This window comes from Myodes glareolus, chromosome 14 (assembly GCF_982192425.1).
Source record: "Myodes glareolus chromosome 14, mMyoGla1.1, whole genome shotgun sequence".
Lineage (NCBI taxonomy): Eukaryota > Metazoa > Chordata > Mammalia > Rodentia > Cricetidae > Myodes > Myodes glareolus.
This window is the reverse complement of record NC_142039.1, coordinates 40264333-40283923: the sequence shown is the minus strand read 5'-3', so window position 1 is coordinate 40283923 and position 19591 is coordinate 40264333. Positions and strand designations below refer to the sequence as shown.

Here is a 19591-nt window from a genome sequence, read left to right as displayed (position 1 = left end):
CTGTCAGTGGAGGAAGAGGTGTCTCACCTTCCACATTATTTGGAAAATGCTAAAGCAAATGAATTTGAAAGACAGGATGGACTTGTGTTTAAATGGATGCGTGATGCCAGGATCAGTCTAACTCCCAAGAGCCCGAAGAAAGTTATATCCATCCATCCTGGTTTTCTCTAAAAGAAGCAAGCAAGCAGGCAAACAAACCAAACAAAAAACCATCGTTGTTCTTTGCTGCTTAGCATGGGATAAACATGAGATGAGCTGTTTCAGGATGTACCTGGGTCCTAAATAGCAGAGTTCTCGAGATGGTAATGATAACTGTTACACTGAGTGTTATATTCTTCACCCAGCAAGGAATACAATGACTGAATTTAAGACAAGTTTAAAAATAGTATGTGATTAAATTGAGAGACTTTAAGGATGGGTACAGGCAGCAAAATATCAAACTGGGAATTAGAAGGCCGTTGTAAAACTATGCCAATATTAGAAACTTGACAATGCATCCAAAGAGAAAAGCATAAGTATTACACACACTAGTGACACCGTGGAAGGCACAGTGCTGGCAAAATGACACCCGAAGGAAAGATGTTTTTGTCCTTCATCTATCTAGTTATTTTTGAGAGAGAATCGTCCTCTGTAGAGCAGGCTAGCACTAAACAATTCTGTTGCCTCAGTCTTTCTACTGCTGACATTACAGGAATGAATCATGATATTCTCCAGGGTTTACAAACATCTGAAAATCTTATCTATCTTATTGTTCCATTTAGAAAGGTAACTTAGGCAAAGACCCAGACAGAGCTCTGTCATGGTATTCCAGCCTGAGGATGGAGAGCGATGCCTCAGCATTTCTGTTCCATCTCTGTATCTCCAGGATCTAGTTTCCTTTGATCTTTCTACTGCCAGAGACAGAAGGAAAGTGAAGGTCCTGAGGTTTACTGCTGCCTGGATTAGTCAGAGAGAGTCTTCTGCTTTAATGAAACTCGCCATGGCACAGCTGAGGGGATGGAAGGTCTGACCTCCATGTACTCACCTGAACCTCTGTGGTGCAGACAGAATCTGGAGCAGCTCTGGGAAGGTGACACCTGCCATATTTGTATTGTCAGGATTTGTGGGGCTCTAGGCTTGCATCAGGTATTGTAGACTTCCAGTTTCATGTGGTCACAGTGTCAGGGGAAGGGAGGCCTCTGCTGAGCCCCAGTCCCTCAAGTACAGCTTCCCTCTCTCTCAACAATTACTCCATCTATTTTGTTCAGCAGTTATTTCACGATTAATTATGGTTTAATTATTTCTGACAGGAAAAACAAGAAGTGAGAAAATGAGCAACTAACTTAAGTTTCTGTGTACAGAGTGCCCTCCCTCTTCTGACTGGTTTTCATCATTTCAAAGTGCCAAACTGTGACCTGGACAGGACCTATTTCTGACACATAGACCAGGTGTTGAGTGTTTCATTCCAAAATTCCTCATTGCACAAGAGAAGAATAAATGAGGCTAAGCACTGAAGAGTCTGCTTTCTGAGCAAGTCCCAAACATGGGCCAGGATGATTTAAAGTCCATTGTTCTTCTTGTCCCTGTCTGTGTAAAGTACTTTTCTGTAAATGATTCTTTCATTCCTACCAATTAAATACTTTAAATTTCATGTGGTACTTGAAATATAAATGCCTCCCAAATACTGACTTTATTCTAAAAGTAATCTTTACTTACAAAACTTTAAGGACTCTTTTTAAACTTAGTGATGCCTAAGAGTGGTCCTTCCGTGTATTTTTCAAGCTAGTTCCTAGGAAGCCCTTCCTATCCAAAATGCAACATGATGTAAATAAATGTGGTTTAAGAACTGAGATTAAAAACGATGGTATCATCATTGTGTTCTTGGAAGAAAGAACCACAGGGTTGCCTTGGGAGGTGTGTTCAAGGTTATGGCTCTTAATCTGTGCCTTGAATATGGTGTCTTTACATACATACATACATATATATGTGTGTGTGTGTGTGTGTGTGCAAGTGCCACATAACAGAAGCTAAATATGCTTCTGTATAAATGAATTGATAGCTTTTGAGGAAACCAGGATTTCTATCCTTCCTATTGAAAGGGGAATCCAGAAAACCTGGAAACAAAGGTATATATTACATATGTCAGGATCAATTGAAGTTGAAAAATAAGAGTTGTTGGCCAAATGGGCATGAAGAAAATCCAAACACCCCAGGCTGCTGCTAAGACTGTAGGTTGTTCCTCACAAACTCATAGCAAGGCCCCACTGCTGAATACAACACCTGCTTAGCTCATTAAACTGGACAGGTGGAGTCATTGCCTACATAGAGGCTCTACCCCTGTGTTTCAGCTTCTTTGGTGCAGTAATGTACTCTGTATACTTTCAAAAGAGAAACACAAACACCAACCCAGCCATAACCCCTTTATCTGCAATGGTATCTTACCTGCCTGCAAGAAAAGCCAAGGAAATGGTGAAACAAAGCTTGTGTCAACCGATGAGTGACTTGACTTACGGTGACCATGAAATGAAATCCATTTCTCATATTGCTACGGTGATCGTGAACCTGAGAGCTGATTGCCAAGGGATATAGAGCAAAACCAAGTAGAACTGTGTAACATGAGGGGTCTTGCTTGTTTGTTGGGGTTTTTGTCCTGCCCGACCCCCCAGCTGTTTAGTCCCAGAGAAAAATCACACAAGACTCCGTAAATTATATAGCTGATTGGCCCATTAGTTCAGGCTACTTATTAGCTACCTCTCACATCTTGATTAACCCATTTTTCTGATCTATTGTAGCCATGTGGCTCAGTACCTTTTCCAGTGGGGCAGCTCACATCCTGCTGCTTCAGTGATCTGGGCAGGAGTGGGAAGAACCAACTTCCTCCTCCCCAGAATTCTCCTGCTCTCCTTGCATCATTTCCACTTCCTGTCTGGTTTTCCCGCCTACACCTCCTGCCTGGCCAATCAGCAGTTATATAAAACATGATTGACAGAATACAGACAATTCTCCCACGCCAGGACTGGTTTAAAAAAGAAAAAAAAAAATGCAGTAATAAAATGACTCCGAATGATATTCTATTGCATTCATAGATCGGTGTCTTGTCCAGACATCATCAGAGAAGCTTCCTCATGCAGTAGACGGGAACAAATAACAGACCCACAGTCAGACAATACACAGAGAATGAGAGACCTTGGAACACTTAAATGGGACGTCTCCATCAAATTCTTCACCTCAGAGGTGAGAGAGTCCTGTAGAAGAGGTGGAAAGAGTGTGAAAGCCATATGGTAAGCAGCTCAAGTAAGTCTCAAGAAAATGAGACTCTCTAAATTGACATGATCAAAGCCCATATGAACTCAGAGCGACTGAAGAACCATGCCCAGGAACTGCATGGGTCTGCACCATATCTTCTGTGTATATATCATGGCTTAACATTGAGTATTTTTATAGGAGTCCTGAGTGTAAAATTGAGTTGTTATCTGATTCTTGTGCCTTTTTGGGGTTATTTTCCTTCTGTTTGCCTTAGTCAACATCAATGTTTTATCTTATTAAATTTAAAAAAATAACTAATGAATTGCATGAATGAATGAATGAATGAATTAAAACCTAACAAGTGGGAGAAAGGTTAATGACTAAACTGTCACTTATACTTTCACAGAAAGCAAAACTCAGTTTTCTCCAAGAGTCACATTGGGTGTACCAACCACTCCAGGATAGGTCTCAGGGGCAGGAGTAGCTGAAAATATATGCTTGGACTACGGAAACTTTTGTTTCTGTTTTGTTCTGTTTTGTTTTTTAAATTTTTTTGTGCTTTTATTTGGTTAAAGTTTGGTGACTGTTGTTTAGGGGTTTTTTTTGAATGATTTTTGTTTGTTTGTTTGTTTAGTTTTATGTGACTTTACTGTTATATTCAACTTTGCATGTGTTGTGAGAAAGAGTTAAGTTGAGGTAGGTAGAGATGGGAAATGATCTGGAAGAACTTAGGGCAGAGGAAGAATTATGAACAAAATGCATTTAAATTTTAAAATTGTTTTAAATGGTAAGGTAAAAAAACAATAATAAAGAAATTTAAAATAATTATCTTTGATTTAACAAAGAGCACTTCCTTCTGTCTTTTTATTTTGTGCAGAAAAATCTAAATATCTTTGTTGTCTTTGAAATAAAAAGAAAAAATAGGAGTTTAAAGTTTGTAAGACTTGAAATAAGTTGGTCTATAAAAGATGATAAAACACCAGAAAGAGAACCCTGCATGTAGTTTCAATCTGGGAGGAGATATGTAGTGACAAATTGGCTCCCCACAAGGAGAGTACATGATGGGGGTCACTGGTAACCTCCATTTTGTCTCACACACTGACCTCATATGAAGGATATTCCCTTGTAACAGGGTAGCACTGAAGAGTAATAAACCCTGGCTGGAGAGTCTGTTCAGTGGTTAGAATACTTTGCTTCCGAGTCTGAGTGTCACTTCAGTTAATACCTGGTGGGTGGCAGGTGTAATTCCAGATTCAGAATCCAGGGATAGGTTCCCCCTAGAGGAACTGTGTAGTGAGATAGGCCATTTGTTTTGCCCTGTGTTTGATTGACAGCTCCCGACTCAGTAAAGAGGACAATGGAGGATGATTCCTGACACCAACCTCAGTCTCCTGCATGCAGGGGAGCACACATGTGCATGTGCACCTCCTCACATACGTGTGCCCGTCCAGTCCCAAAGATGTGCACACACATGAAAAATTGAAACTACAAAAAATTCCATAAGGCCCCTCCTTGTTTCAGAATTTAGGAGCCAAACTGACAAAGCAAATGGCTTTATTTATTGTTTGGAGAAAGTAGGGAAAAAGACTCTTTCTCTCCCTCTTGTCTACAGCAAAGTTACAATTTTATAACAAAGATAAGAAATCCAGGAAATGCCCATATGCCCTCATTACTATCAGAACTTTCTTGGGGGGGGGGTGAAAATTTCTCATTTGGGAACAGAACTTTATATTTTTGGTTGTGAGCCTAGCATTTAATGACTGAGCCATTTCTCCAGCCCAAGTTCAGCCTCTGACAGTGCCAGGGATCCAGCCTTGCCCTCCCCGAGGGTGGGACCTGCTCACGGGCAAATTTCAATTGTCTCTGTGTATTGTAAAAAGAAGGGAATATACATTTCTTTTTAGAATGTCTGCTCTCCAGCCATGATAGTTCCATCCTGACACCTCTTTCCCTGTTTGTCTCATGCTCTTTGTTCTCAGTAGAGCCTATGGTAAGTAGGCAATGCTGGGGTATTTCCCTGACATGATAAACATGGGAGCACATTGAGGAAACATAAATGTGGATGATCGTTAGCTCTTCCTTTTTCTTTGTAGTCCTACGTTCCTGGCAAAGGAGTCTCCTTCGGCGTTTTTGACAAGTGAGCAAGAGATCCCAAGTCACATGATGGGCACAGTGGAGAGGGAGGCAGGTAAGGATCTGTCCAGCATCCATCCAGGGAAATGTTTCGGCCAACTGGAATATCTATTTGGATGATTTAGTAATATATTTTGTGTTGTTCTGTTTAAGTACTTTGTGTAAAGGTCTGTTTGGATCACAATTATTTTATCGGAAAGGTACAAATGGCATAGCACTATCGTTCTGATGAGTGACCCCTGGATGCTTCACAATGTGTTAAGAAAGAGAACAGGAATGGACTACCTACCGAAGAGGTCTTGTTATATAACACACTCCCATAAGAATGATTTAATCCTTGACATCTCCTCTTTGGAAGAGTCACCAATGAACCAACTCCATTCCAAATAAGGTTCTACATCATCAGTATTGCCAGTTGGGCATCACACTTTCTACCCATAGATCAGTAAGTGACCCATAAACCATATTGAAACCACAGGATTTGCTTAGTATGCATATCTTAAACTCTACTTGTCTTTATTTGAGCATGCAGTCTTATCCTCCAAACCATTTCATCCAACGAATTACCATCAACCCTTGCTAAGGATTTCAAGTAAAAAAAAATAAATAAATCTGTCAAACTTAGCATTGTAGTCTCCAGTAAACATTAATGATTCTATCTTAATTTATTGGAAATAAAGCTAAATCATACTACCACCATAGTTATTAACACCCAAATCCAAGCATCTCGCATTTTTATATCCACAAAGATTGCTTGATCACATCTCAGGTGACGACATCATGCTCTTTCTGTCAAAGAGGACCTGCTCTTGCATGGGATTTTGAGTTTAAGCAGCCACATTTTCTGTCTACCAAGCCACCCTTTCCCCAGGCTCATTCTCGATGGTGAGGCACAGGGAGTGAAAAATGGAATTGCTACTTGCTGATGTAAGTTTGCTCTAAAAACCACCTTCCACTCAGGGCCTCTCATTGGCCCTGTTGTCACCATCTAGTCAAGAACCATCTAGAACCACACAGTCCTTTCATTGCTCTCCTTTCCTATTGCATCTGTACCACTGTCTGATTCTTTCCTTGTCTGACTCTGCTCATACTCAACCTGCATTGTTCACAGTCTTATTTTGTATTAGCCCATTTCTCTTACATTTTTCACTAACTTACACAATGTGGCCAGTGACAGCACCAAGTGGTGACTTTTAAAATGTATGATAATCTGTCGTTCTTTTAGTGAATGTTCTTCAGTGGCCTCCTAGTATTCTTATAAGCAGACTTACACATAGTGTCTATTATTAGGATTTTGCTACATAGACTTGATCCCCATCTCAGGCACCTCAGTAGTCCCACTCTGGCTCCAGGAACCTGGAAGTTTCCTAGACAGCAGCTTGTTTTGCTTTCAGCAAAGGAATCAGCCCCAGCAGCAGCAACAGAGCAAATCAACTCAGAGGCATGAGGGAAAGACAGCCATGCAAGCCCAAGGCAAGAAGCTCTTCCCTCTGACACTTTCTTTTAATGTGGCAGATTCCTTCAGGGACCACCCACAATTGGGTGGTGCTTCCCCCATCAATCAAGGAAGTCAGAACAATTTTAAGGTGAGGCTCCTCAGTGAACTGACATAGAAACTATTCATACTCGTGGTCTTGAATCTGTATCATCAAAACGTTAAGAACTGATGTGAGGTTCATGAAGATCTTTCCCCTGTCTGTAGGCTTTTGGTCTGCTGTTTTTGTCTTATTGACCATGTCTTTTGCAAAGTCTTGAAGACTGCTGGGCTCAGAATTTTTCTGGACCCTCTGAATTCACCTGTGTCCCAGGTCATGTGTTCTCAGTGCCGCTGATATCCTGATGCTTTGCAAGGGTGAACTACCTGGGTTCCACCAAGAAGATTATGCCTGAATTCTCAGCACTGCAGACCCCAGTCTGAAGCTCATCATGTGTGTACACAGCACCAGGGAACATGGAGTCTGGGATTCCATGGAGAAGGATAGGGGATACCTAAAGAACACCGGGATGTTCATTGTAGACTGTAGTTAGTTAGTGACTGTGAGAAGGGGAAGCTCCAGTGTTAATCATCTGTCAGTGAGGTATTTAGTGTAATAGTGAGGCCCTGACCCTGAACATAGTCTCCTGATATGGGATGTCCCTCTCTATATATGTTGCTTTTATTGGTTAAAAAGTAAAGCTGTTTTGGCATATGGCAGGACAGATAATAGCCAGGCTGGAAGGGATATAGAAAGAGAGTAAGCAGAGTCAGGGAGATATCATGTAACAACTGAAGGACATAGACACCTCGGAACCTTATTGGTAGGTCACAGCTTTGTGGTGATATGCAGATTAATAGAAATGGGTTAATTTAAGATGTAAGAGTTAGTTAGTAATAAGCCAAGCAGTGTTGTAATAAATAGAGTTTCTGTGTGATTATTTGGATCTGAGTTGCCGGGAGACAAGCGAACAGTCTCTGTCTCCAGCCTCCAGACCCACAATGCTATCGTTTGAGAGAGCCTGCTATCCCAGTGTTTCTTGTGGTGGTTCTTTGTGGTGTTAATTATCCAGTTGCATCATCACTAGTTTTCTTAGTTTAGAAACTTAGCAATGTCACACGATTGCTGATCAAATGTGCTGGCATATGATATTGGCTTGTCTCACTGTCATCTTCAATCTGCCGTGCACGCTCACCACAGAGAAGGGTCATCTCATCTCCACCTCCACTTTCTTATGTTACTCTCGTGCTCTAACTTTGGGGGCAAATGAAATATTCATATCCAACAGAAGCATTACTGCCCTATTTTCCCAGTGTTCACACAAATCTAAACGTCATGTGATAGTGTTGGTGGAATTGGAAGATGGTATGAATTGACTTTCCACCTGCTTAGAAACCCTGAGATAGTCTTGAAATTGTTCAATGTCGGACTTCTTAAGGAAAGGAGGTGTTTTGTTTTAATATTTAATCTAATGTCATGATCCTTTCCAGCATTAAAGCAAATGGCATTTTCATAGGAAAGGTCTGTAATCACAGCATTTGGGATGCTGTAACAGCTCAAGATCAACCTGTCTGCTAACTGAATGTCAGGTGGCCTGTGCTAGTGTGATTGCTAAAGAAACTCCATTTTATTCTTGGCACCCACCTTGGTACCTCCTAGCCATTTGTCTCTTCTGAATGGCTTGGGTTTGTGGTCTGTTTTGTCTTTTGTTAAAATGTTTATGCCTGCTTGCTTCTTGTATCCATTCACTTGGAATTGCTTTTTCCATTCGTTTACCCTAAGGTGACGTCTTGAAAATAGCAGGTTGTTTTTCTTGTGCCCATAAACGATGGATATCATTTAATGATCCAATCTGTTAGTTTATGTTTCTTATGGAGACTGTTCGTATTAATACTCATTAGTGGACAATGTGCCTTACTTTCTGCCATTTTTTTTTCATTTTGTAGTGCTTTATTAGACTTCTTTTGATTAAATGTTCTGCATCTCTTGGGTGTGCTTGATCATCTCTTCAGATTTAAATATTCCTTCCAATATTCTCTGTAGGGCTGACTTAGTGAATAAATAGTGCTTAATGAATAGCTATCAAAAGTTAGTCCACTTTTCTGGAGCATTTGTTTCTTTAACTGGTTCCCAATGGTTTCAACCTCCTTATAATCAGTCACCCAAGCATTTGTTAGATTCTCCATCAACAAAAATACAAACTGGCCACTACAGGACTAGCAAAGTGCTTCATAACAAGCCTATGATCATAATATCTACTAGTCTCTTTCTGTAACTGTAACACCTGAGGAAGGTAACTATAAGGAAAAGAGGTTTAACTTGTTCATCATCAGGGACATGCTTTTCAACACTGGCTATAAAAGGATATAATAAGTACATTAATTTGGTTGGCATGCTCAAAAGTTTTCTGGACTGAAAAAATAACCCTTTCTTGATCCAAAAAGGCTGCACACTTCTATAAACCCCTCCCTACTATTTGCTGTGTCTCTCTATATGTCCTCAGTACTCCAAAATATCTAGGGCTAATTTTAGTCAGCTAGTAGCTAGCTCCATCTTCTTATTCAAAGTAAACCTTGTTGGCACAGTGGATGGGCAGTGCAAACAATTTCTCTCATAACACAAGACAACCCTATGAGAATAACTACTGTAAGGATTCATAGCCAGGGTATAATTCACACCTTTAATCCCAACACTTGGGAAGCAGAGGCAGACACATGAGAATTACAGTGATTTAAATTTGTATACCACTCACAAAAATACTAAAATTCAAAGTGGATGGCCTTTGTGAATTAAAAATAAAAACACTTTAAACTGAAATTTATATATAAAGAGAAAGGGCAATATAGGTACATTTATACACACATACTAAGGGATGTTTAGTTTTGAAATTTCAGAAGAATCTTTTTAATTGAAAGATAATACTTTTTCTGCTGCCAAAAACGTTTTTCCCTACAAAGATATAACCTTCCTTAAAAGGAAGAACCCACAGTTAGGGGTGGGGCAGGGTTTTGCTTTTATCTTTCCAGGAGACTAAAAGCATCCATCTCAGCAATCCAGAGACCACTGGACAGTGAAATATCTGAAGAAAAGGGACATATCATCAAGAGAAAATATCCAAGAAAAAGAGTAAATTGGCCTAATAAAACCTTTTAAGTCCCCAAGAGTAATGGGGCCCTGCAATAATGAATCTACCTGACTTGCGGTAATGCCGCTAAGTTGACAAACACTATTCAATGATCAGTGTTGAGTTACAAACTGCTCAGGACATTCAAATCACTGAGTTAATATATATTGAACATTTTACAGAGATGTGAACTCAGAAATATTTATTCCTAAAACTGCCAAATATAAAAAAGCTGGACATTGTGGAAAGCTTGACAGGGGCCAAAAGTCCCTTAAGTTCATGCTCAACTTCCTTAGTGATCAGGGCAATGAAAATCAAAACAACCTTAAGATACCCTCTTACACGTGTCAGAATGGCTTAAATCAAAAACACCAATGATAGCTTATCCTGGAGAAGATGTGGAGTAAGGAGAACACTCATCCATTGTTTGTGGGAATGCAAACTTGTGCAACCACTTTGGAAATCAGTGTGGTGGTTTCTCAGGAAACTGGGAGTCAACCTACCTCAGGATCCAGCAGTTCCATTCTTGGGAATATCCAAGAGATGCCCATCATACTACAAAAGCATTTGTTCAACTATGTTCACAGCAGCACTATTTGTAATAGCCGGAACCTGGAAACAACCTAGGTGCCCCTCAATAGAAGAATGGATAAAGAAGGTGTGGCAATATATACTTTAGAGTTCTACTCAGTGGTGAAAAACAATGACATCTTGAATTTTGCATGCCAATGGATGGAAATAGAAAACACTTTACTAAGTGAGATAACCCAGACCCAAAAAGAAGAATATGGTATAGACTCACCCTTAAGTGGATTCTAGCCATAAACAAAGGACATTGAGCCTATAGTTCATGATCCTAGAGAAGCTAAATAAGAAGATGAAACCAAAGAAAAACATATATTTATCCTCCTGGATATTGGAAGTTGACAAGATCATCGGACAAAAGTTGGGAGCAGGGGATGGGGGTTGACTGGGGAGAAGGGAAGATGGGGAGAGAGAAGGGAGAAGGGGAGGATTGGGGAAAGCTTGGGGGAATGGGAGGGTTGGGATGGAGGAAAGGTGGATATGGGAGCAGGGAAGAAGTTATCCTAACCAAGGAAGCCATTTTAGGGTTGGCTAGAGTACTGGCTTCTAGAGGGGTTCCCAGGTGTCCAAGGGATTTCCTCAGCTAGTTCCGTGGGCAGCAGAGGAGAGGGTGCCTGAACTGAACTTATCCTATAGCCAGACTAATGAATATCTTGCTTATCACCATGGAACCTTCATCCGGCGATGGATGGAGATAGAGACAGAGACCCACATTGGAGCACTGGACTCAGCTTCCCTCTCTCTCCACAACTACTCCATCTATTTTGTTCAGCAGTTATTTCACGATTAATTATGGTTTAATTATTTCTGACAGGAGAAACAAGAAGTGAGAAAATGAACAACTAACTTAAGCTTCTGTGTACAGAGAGCCCTCCCTCTTCTGGCTGGTTTTCATCATTTCAAAGTGCCAAACTGTGACCTGGGCAGGACCTGTTTCTGACACATAGACCAGGTGTCGTGCTTTTCTTTCCAAAATCCCTCATTGTACAAGAGAAGAATAAATGAGGCTAAGCACTGAAGATTCTGCTTTCTGAGCAAGTCCCAAACATGGGCCAGGATGAATTAAAGTCCCTTGTTTTTCTTGTCCCTGTCTGTGTAAAGTACTTTTATGTAAATGATTCTTTCATTCTTACCAATTAAGTACTTTAAATTTCATGTGGTACTTGAAATATAAATGCCTCCCGAATACTGACTTTATTCTAAAAGTAATTTTTACTTACAAAACTTTAAGGGAACTTTTTTAACTTAGTGGTGTCTAAGAGTGGTCCTTCTGTGTATTTTTAAAGCTAGTTCCTAGGAATCCTTTCCTATCCCAAATGCAACATGATGTAAATAAAGGTGGTTTCAGAACTGAGATTAAAAATGGTGGTATCATCATTGTGTTCTTGGGAGAAAGAACCACAGGGTTGCCTTGGGAGATGAGTTCAAGGTTACAGCCCTTACTCTTTGCCTTGAATCATGGTGTCTTTATACCATGCAACTGGTGCAAGTGCCACATAACAGAAGCTAAACATGCATCTGTATAAATGAATTGATAGCTTTTGAGGAAACCGGGATTTCTATCCTTCCTATTGAAAGGGGAATCCAGAAAACCTGGAAACAAAGGTATATATTACATATGTCAGGATCAATTGAAATTGAAAAATAAGAGTTGTTGGCCAAATGGGCAAGAAGAAAATCTAAACAACCAAGGCTGCTGCTAAGACTGTAGGTTGTTCCTCACAAACTCATAGCAAGGCCCCACTGCTGAAGACAACACCTGCTTAGCTCATTAAACTGGACAGGTGGAGTCTTTGCCTACATAGAGGCTTTACCCCTGTGTTTCAGCGTCTTTGGCGCAGGAATGTAATCTGTATGCTTTCAAAAGAGAAACATAAACACCAACCCAGCCACAGACCCTTTATCTGCAATGGTGTCTTGCCTGCCTGCAAGAAAAGCAAAGGAAATGGTGAAACAAATCTTGTGGCAGTAACCAACCAATAACTGATTTGACTTAAGGTGCCCATGAGATGAAACCCATGTTCAGCACTGCTCAGGTGACCAGGAACCTAAGAACAGATTGCTCAAGGATCTAGGACCAAGTACTATTGGCCTACGAAAAGAAAAAAAAAATGTAGTAATAAAATGACTCCTAATGATATTCTGTTGCATTCATAGGTCAGTGTCTTGTCCGAAATACCACCAAGCAAAATGTTTTTAATTATTTTACAGTTTGTTTTGTGTGTTTATGTGCGTGTCAAAGCATGCATGTGGAGGTCAGAGGACAACATGTGGGAATCAGTCTTCTTCATGAGAGAAATATCAGGTTGTCTATTTTGTCAGTAGATGCTTTAACCATGGGGCATCTCTCCTGAATCCTCTCTATTCTTAATGTTGAACAAATTTTCATCATTAAGACATAACACATCTTTCTTCACTCCTTCTCCATGTTCATACATAGCTTCCTTTTGAGTCAAATTACACAGACTGACTGATAAATTGTTCATTAGTCAGGTCCTCTATGTAACAGAAGAGGGTGAGACTCAGAGTAGTAGATGTTCCCTACAAACAAGTCACACTACAGGAGAAATGTGAGAAGGAGCTGGAGGGATGGTTAGGAGACCTGCTCCTCTCAGAAAACCCTGGTTCCTTACCCAGCACTCACATCTAGGACCCATGAATACCTGTAGCTCTTGTTCCTCAGGACCCAGTGTCCTTTTCTGGGTACCTGTTAAAATGTGGCACATACTCACACAGACAACGACACATACACATAAATAAAAACAAATCTTTATATTAGAAAACCAATTTAATTAATAAATTATAGTACAATATAATACAAATCACTCACTTTGGTATATAGAGCGTACTATATAGAGTTTTGCATATAGAGTGTAATCAAGAAAAATATGTACTCATCACGGTAGAGTAGAACTGCGGTGTACCTGTTATAACTGTTTTAATCGAATGTGACACATCTGAAAAATAGTTGTGGATATGATAACTGAAAAGAAAATTGTACAGTTGTTAGATGTAGGCAAAGTTGTCTGTCCAGACAGCCAATCAGCTCTGTCCTGTCAGCTGCTCTCTGAATAGCCGCACAGAGACTTATTATAAATGCTTGACCAATATCTCAGGGTTCTTACTAGCTAACCCTCACGTTTTGAATTAACCCATATTTCTTGTCTACACTGTGTCACCTGGCTCAGTACCTATACGCAGTAGGCAAGTTCATCTTCTGCTTCCTCTGCATCTCCTTGAGACTCCTGAGACTCTTTCCCTTCTTCTTTGAAATCTCTTTTTGTTTGCCAGTTCCGCCTAACCTCTACCTGTCCATCTATTGGCCAGTCAGCTTCTTTGTTAAACTAATCACAGTGGCATATATACACAGTGTAAAGTAATATTGCACATTAGAGGTAGGTTTATGCCTTAATTTTTAAAAACTTAAGTGTCACATCTGACATCCTTCATTTAAATTAGTGTAGAACCAGACCCTCCAGAGCTCTGGTGACAAACAGCTGGACAGTGTTGTGCAGAGCACCCGGCGTTAACAAAGGGCAGCTGCAAACAAGCCTCCGTCGGTTTTCTTTTTTCTTTCTTTATTTTTTAAAGGTGAATCCTTTATTAAAAACTTGAAACACTCTTCGGCATCACATCTTCATCAATACTCTTAGGTAGCCTGCACTGAAAACTTAGCTTTTCAACACAGAGGGTCAGTCACCTTCCATGTACATTTATTTAGGTATTTTGAAAAAAATGCAAATTCACACTTTATTACTCAGCATAGAAGCTATAGACAGATAAAAATGAAACTTAACTGGGTATTCATTAACCAGTTCATCCTTTATGTACAGTGTTTATTCCTGCAGAGAATGTTCACGAATATAAGACCAGTGAGAAGTTTCAGGGCATTTAAGTTCTGTGACTGAGCATTGGTCATCTAGGGACTGACTGCACAGGACATGTCAGCCTTTCACAATTCAATTTTGTAAAATCTTTTCAATGGATGGAATCTTATAGACAGACATTTTGAAGATTCCCAAAATAGCCTTGTGGTACTAAAATTTAGCAAAAACAGTGTCATGTATCAGATATTGAATTTCTTGGACTAACAGAATTAAATCACTTGAATTTTTATAAAATTTACAAAATGCATCTTTTTGCTTCCAGTCATGGTAGTAATAAATCAGTTTTACAAATCCTAATTAAAACTTCTCCGTGCTTGAGAGATGGTTCACTTAAGAGTACTATCTGGTTTTGCTGAGGATCCAGGTTCAATTTCTAACAAACATACTTTGGTTCAGAACCATAAGTCTTATTCCAATGAGTAACAAGCCATTTGATGGAATCTTCTAGCATCTGGGGTACCAAGCACACACAAAATATGCAAAAATAAAACATGACTATTCATACACAAGGAATGAATACAAATATGAAAAAGTTTAAAGAATAAAGTCCCTTCAAAGTGTGGCAATAAAGAGAATGAGGTTTCTATTTTGCTAAGGTCACCCCTTCTCTCTACTTAAGACTCGAGGCTCTAGAAAGATAGTCTGAGAATAAAGACAAGTTTATGCTACTTTGTGATATTTTGACTTATGCACAATATTGTAGAACTGAAAGTTGATCCACATTCATTGCACAGAAAAATGGGAGAAATAGTTTCTTGAATTCTCCCACTGAGCATGCCAGCACTCAGCCAGAAGTCTATCCCTGTGAATCAACACAAGGGGGCTAAAAGTTGCATAACCAACGGGTATAAATTCTTGAATATTTCCCATCAAGGAATTGTTCCCTAAAGAGAGACTTAAAAATAGAGAAAAAGCACAGTCAGTCCAATAGAAGAAAACAAAACAGAGCATCAGAAGGAGGACACTCTGAGCAGCTCTAAGCTCAGTGGGAGTTCTGTAGAGAAGCTTGGAGTTCTGAAGGTAGAGGACATGCTGGTGGTGCCTGTGGAGAAGAAGTACCATGTAGCCACTGGCCGCTCCCATGGCTCCCTGAAACACAGCATCTCTCAGGACCATGAGAGGGAGAACAATCCACTTTATTTTCTTACTTTCTAACATTAAGTAACAATAGTTGTCACTATTCTTAAACTGTGATATATTCCGGCTTGTACTTGTGATGGAATAGATTAAGTTCACACTTATTAAAGCATTGAGTATCCAAAAGAATGAAAAGAATGGAAGGATGTGCCATGCAGACTTTGGTCTGAGCCTCCTCCACCCAGATGCTCCTGGACTGATGATGATGGCCTGGACCACAGTGAGGAGACTGCTGGTACAGATGGAGACCCCACGGGCCACCCTCTCCAAGTAAACAATGATTTTACATACTCTGTCATCTAGCAAGTTTCTCAAACCAAAAGCTGCCATTGTCTTTGGCAATCCTTTTACAAGAAGGATTATGATGTTTGCAAAGGCCAAGTGGATGAGAATAAGGTGGATGGGTTTCTTCTTAGGACCTCCCCACCAGCTGCACATATAATTCACGGAAACAGAAATATTACCCAGAGTGCCAACCGTAGTCATTAAGAGAAAAATTGTCTCCTTAATAAAATTCAAAACCATTTCTTTCTTCCTAGGTAGAAAACTTTGTGTCCAGGATGCAAAGACTTTTTCAAGAAAGTGTCAGTACTGCTACAGGTGGATCTGAAAAACACATTTTGCACCGTATTGATTTCTAGTGTGCAAGATGCAGCGATGGACACATATAATGGTGCATATTAGATCCCTGACTGCCTCCTTTTCCCTGCATTGTGGACTCTGGGATATTGTGTATACTCTAATAGGTTAGTTTGGTAATTGCTATTCAAAGTCAAAAGTTTTAAAGGAGATTTTTTTTTAGTTCTACACTAGTAAAAATGACTTTTTCAGATTGTGTGTGTGTCTGTCTGTCTGTCTGTCTGTCTGATTGCATGCATGTATTATCCTAGTTAACTCTCAGCATAGCTGAATTGAACTCCAAGTTCTCCATCCAAAAGTTCTTTCTGCTTCTTATTCTATTTCAGTTCCCCTCCCCCAACTCCCAAAGTCTAAGATTCATGCTGACCCTGTCTGCCTTCCCCACATCACACAGACACTGGGAAACCCTGCTGGGTCAGCACCTGTAATATCTCTCAGCTCTGCTAAATTTACCCTCCACACTGCCTGCTCCTTTGTCTGATATTCCTTCCTTTTCTTCATCTCAAGTAATATAATAATTTCTAGATTTTCCTTTGGCTTTGAAGCTTTATAACTTGTTTCTATATGAATATTTTAAAAGTTACTCTGTTGACCATTCTGTGACTTCACTCCATATACACGTTACTGGTTATTTTTTTTAAGTAATCCTCAATGCCATGTCAAATTGTAAAACTTTTCCACATAGGACCTGACAATTAAAACTGAGTCATAAAAAGATATGCTGAAAAATTCAAGGATCCACCTGGTAGCAGCTAGGGAATGTGTCTAGTACAACACCTTAGTGCTTCCTAAGAGAGGGCATAGCAGATAACTGTGACTCTAGTGAATGAATTCAGGACATTTGTGACTCCAGTGAGTAACCTCAGGGCATCTCAGGGAGCAGGAATCAGCTCTTCACTAGGGGAGAAAATGAGGAGGATTGAAGAAAGGGATTAATGAGGTGTTAGGTGTTCTGGTGAGATGAGTGCAGTTAATGACTTCTGAGTTCTCAGCATTGGCTATGTACAGTACAGTAGGTTTAGGCATACTAGAATAAATAGGAATTCTCCCTTCAAGGAAGTCATGGTGGCATTTTCGAGCAGCAGTTATGTCAGATGGTTTTGAAATGTACTTCTTCTCTTGGTTTTTTTTTTTTCAACTTATTTATCAAACAAGCTGCTTTATTCTACAACAGTCTGAGCTGATTCCAGAATTTTAGCTCTTGGCAGGATGCTATTCTTCATGACTGAAAGTTCCATTCACATTTCTCAGGGATTTGTAATAGCCATTAGCAACTTTTCTAGAAGAAGAGGAGTCCGCATGTTTCATGAGTTTATGGGTTCTGAGTACTTGGACTACCTCTGTCCACACTGCTCTTCATTCTGTGAAATTCACAAGATTGTTTTAAATGTCTGTGTCTTGATGATGTCACCTGTGCCCTGCATAAACTGAGCTGTGCTCCCAGGTTTAAGTTTATGGTGCTTCATGACTTTAGAAATATCAGTTATCGTTTTTCAATTGCTCCTCTGACAGAGGGGTAATTGTTGCCTGAATTATCAGTACTTCCTAGAAATCACAACAGCAACTCAAATATTTGCACATAATGAAATATGCTCCAGGCATTAATACCAAGCACATAATCATTCATCAATATATTTGGAATAAAAATTAAGTGTTTAGTCAGAGGTTAAATCCCTTCAAAAATTCACCTTAAATACTGATGGAAAATATTAACACTTTCCTGTTCATTTAATGTTTGATATTCTGGTAATTCCTATTTTTCTAGTCTTCTCTTTTTTCCCCAAAAGTTTCAATCATATTTCAGAACAGATTCTGATCTTCTAATAAGGGATTCCTTCTACTGGAATGCACTGTCAGAGGAGGGAGAGATGACTCATCTTCCACATTATATTAAGTAATGCTATAGGAAATTAATTTAAAAGACAGGATAGACTTGTTTTTAGCTATGTGGATAATCCCATGTCTGGGAATAAACCCCAATAACCTGATAGATTACATCCGATCAGGTTTTCTAAAATCAAGCAAACAAAAGCAAAACAGATTATTTGTCTTTACTACTTAGCACTGGAATAAAACTAAAATGAACTATCTCAGGATGTTCTATTTCACAACCTTGATCCATTATAGCAGAACGTCTCAAGATGGTAATGATAACTCTTTCATTTGGTTTAAGTTTCTCCACATACACCAGGCATAAAAAGACTATAGTTGGTATATATATATATATATATATATATATATATATATATATATATATATATAATGTGATAAACTGCAGAGACTAAAGATGGATACAGAAGGAAAACCTTCAAATTAGAAGTTATGATGTCATTGTAAAAGACATATGTGCCAGTACTTGAAAAGTGGAAATGTACCAAAAGTGAAAAGAGCCAATGTCACAAGAGCTAAGGATACTGTAGGAGTCACAAGGCTGGCATATATGGTGACTAAAACAAGAAAGTTTGCTTGCTTTTCTTGTGTCTTGTTATTTTTGAGACATGCATTGTAAACCAGGGTAGCCCTGAGCAGCAATGACCTTGCCTCAGTCTCTCTAGCGCTGACATTACACGAGTGTGTCATTATTGTCTCTAGAGTTTTACAGACATCTGAAAATCTTCTATATACTAGTGATTCCTTTAAGAAAAAAACAAAAACAAGAAAGAAACCTTAATCAAAGACCCAGCCAGAGCTCTGTCAGGATACTCCTGCCTGAGAATGGATAGCAAGGCCTCAGCATTTCTGTTCCATCTCTGTTTCTCCAGGAACTAGTCTCCTTTGATCTTTCTGGAGCCAGAACCAGAAGGAAAGTGGAGGTCTTGAGGTTCAGAGTCTCTAACCTGCTCCTTGGATTACTTCTTCTGCTTTAATGAAAATCTCCACGGCAAAGATCTTACCTCCATGCGCTCACCTGAATCTCTGTGGTGCAGACAGAATCTTGAGCAGCTCTGGGAAGGTGACACTTGTTAGGCCATATTTGTACCTGTTAGGTTGGGATTTGTGGGGCTCTTGGCTTCTACCAGGTATTGCACACTTCAAGTTTCATGTTGTCACAGTGTCAGGGGAAGGAAGGCCTCTGCTGAGCCCTGGTCCCTGAAGTACAGCTTCCTTCTTTTCATAATTACTACATCTGTTTCGCTCAGAACTTATTTCAAGCTTAATTAGGGATTAATTCTTTTGAGAGGAAGGATGTGAGGTGAGAAAATGAACTAAGTTTCTGTGTACAGAACTCTCCTGATTCTTTCATTTCCTTCACATTAAATGCCATATGGGACTTGAAATGATGCCTTCTTGACCTTATTCGAAAAGCAATATTTACTCATTATAAAACTTCAGTGATATTTCTAAAACTTATGCTTACACAAGAGTGGACATTCAATTTACATTCC

At 39.6% G+C, this 19591-nt stretch overlaps 1 protein-coding gene across 1 annotated transcript; it reads right to left on the bottom strand.

The window, feature by feature from the left end:
• Positions 1-15152: 15152 nt before the first annotated feature.
• On the bottom strand, positions 15153-18440 carry LOC148119817 (vomeronasal type-1 receptor 4-like). Its single transcript, XM_087896684.1, has 2 exons — positions 18422-18440; positions 15153-16105 (listed from the first exon to the last, which is right to left on the bottom strand). Exon 2 carries the CDS (start codon positions 16089-16091, stop codon positions 15153-15155), a length of 939 nt encoding a protein of 312 aa, XP_087752810.1. The 5' UTR covers positions 16092-16105; positions 18422-18440.
• Positions 18441-19591: the final 1151 nt, after the last annotated feature.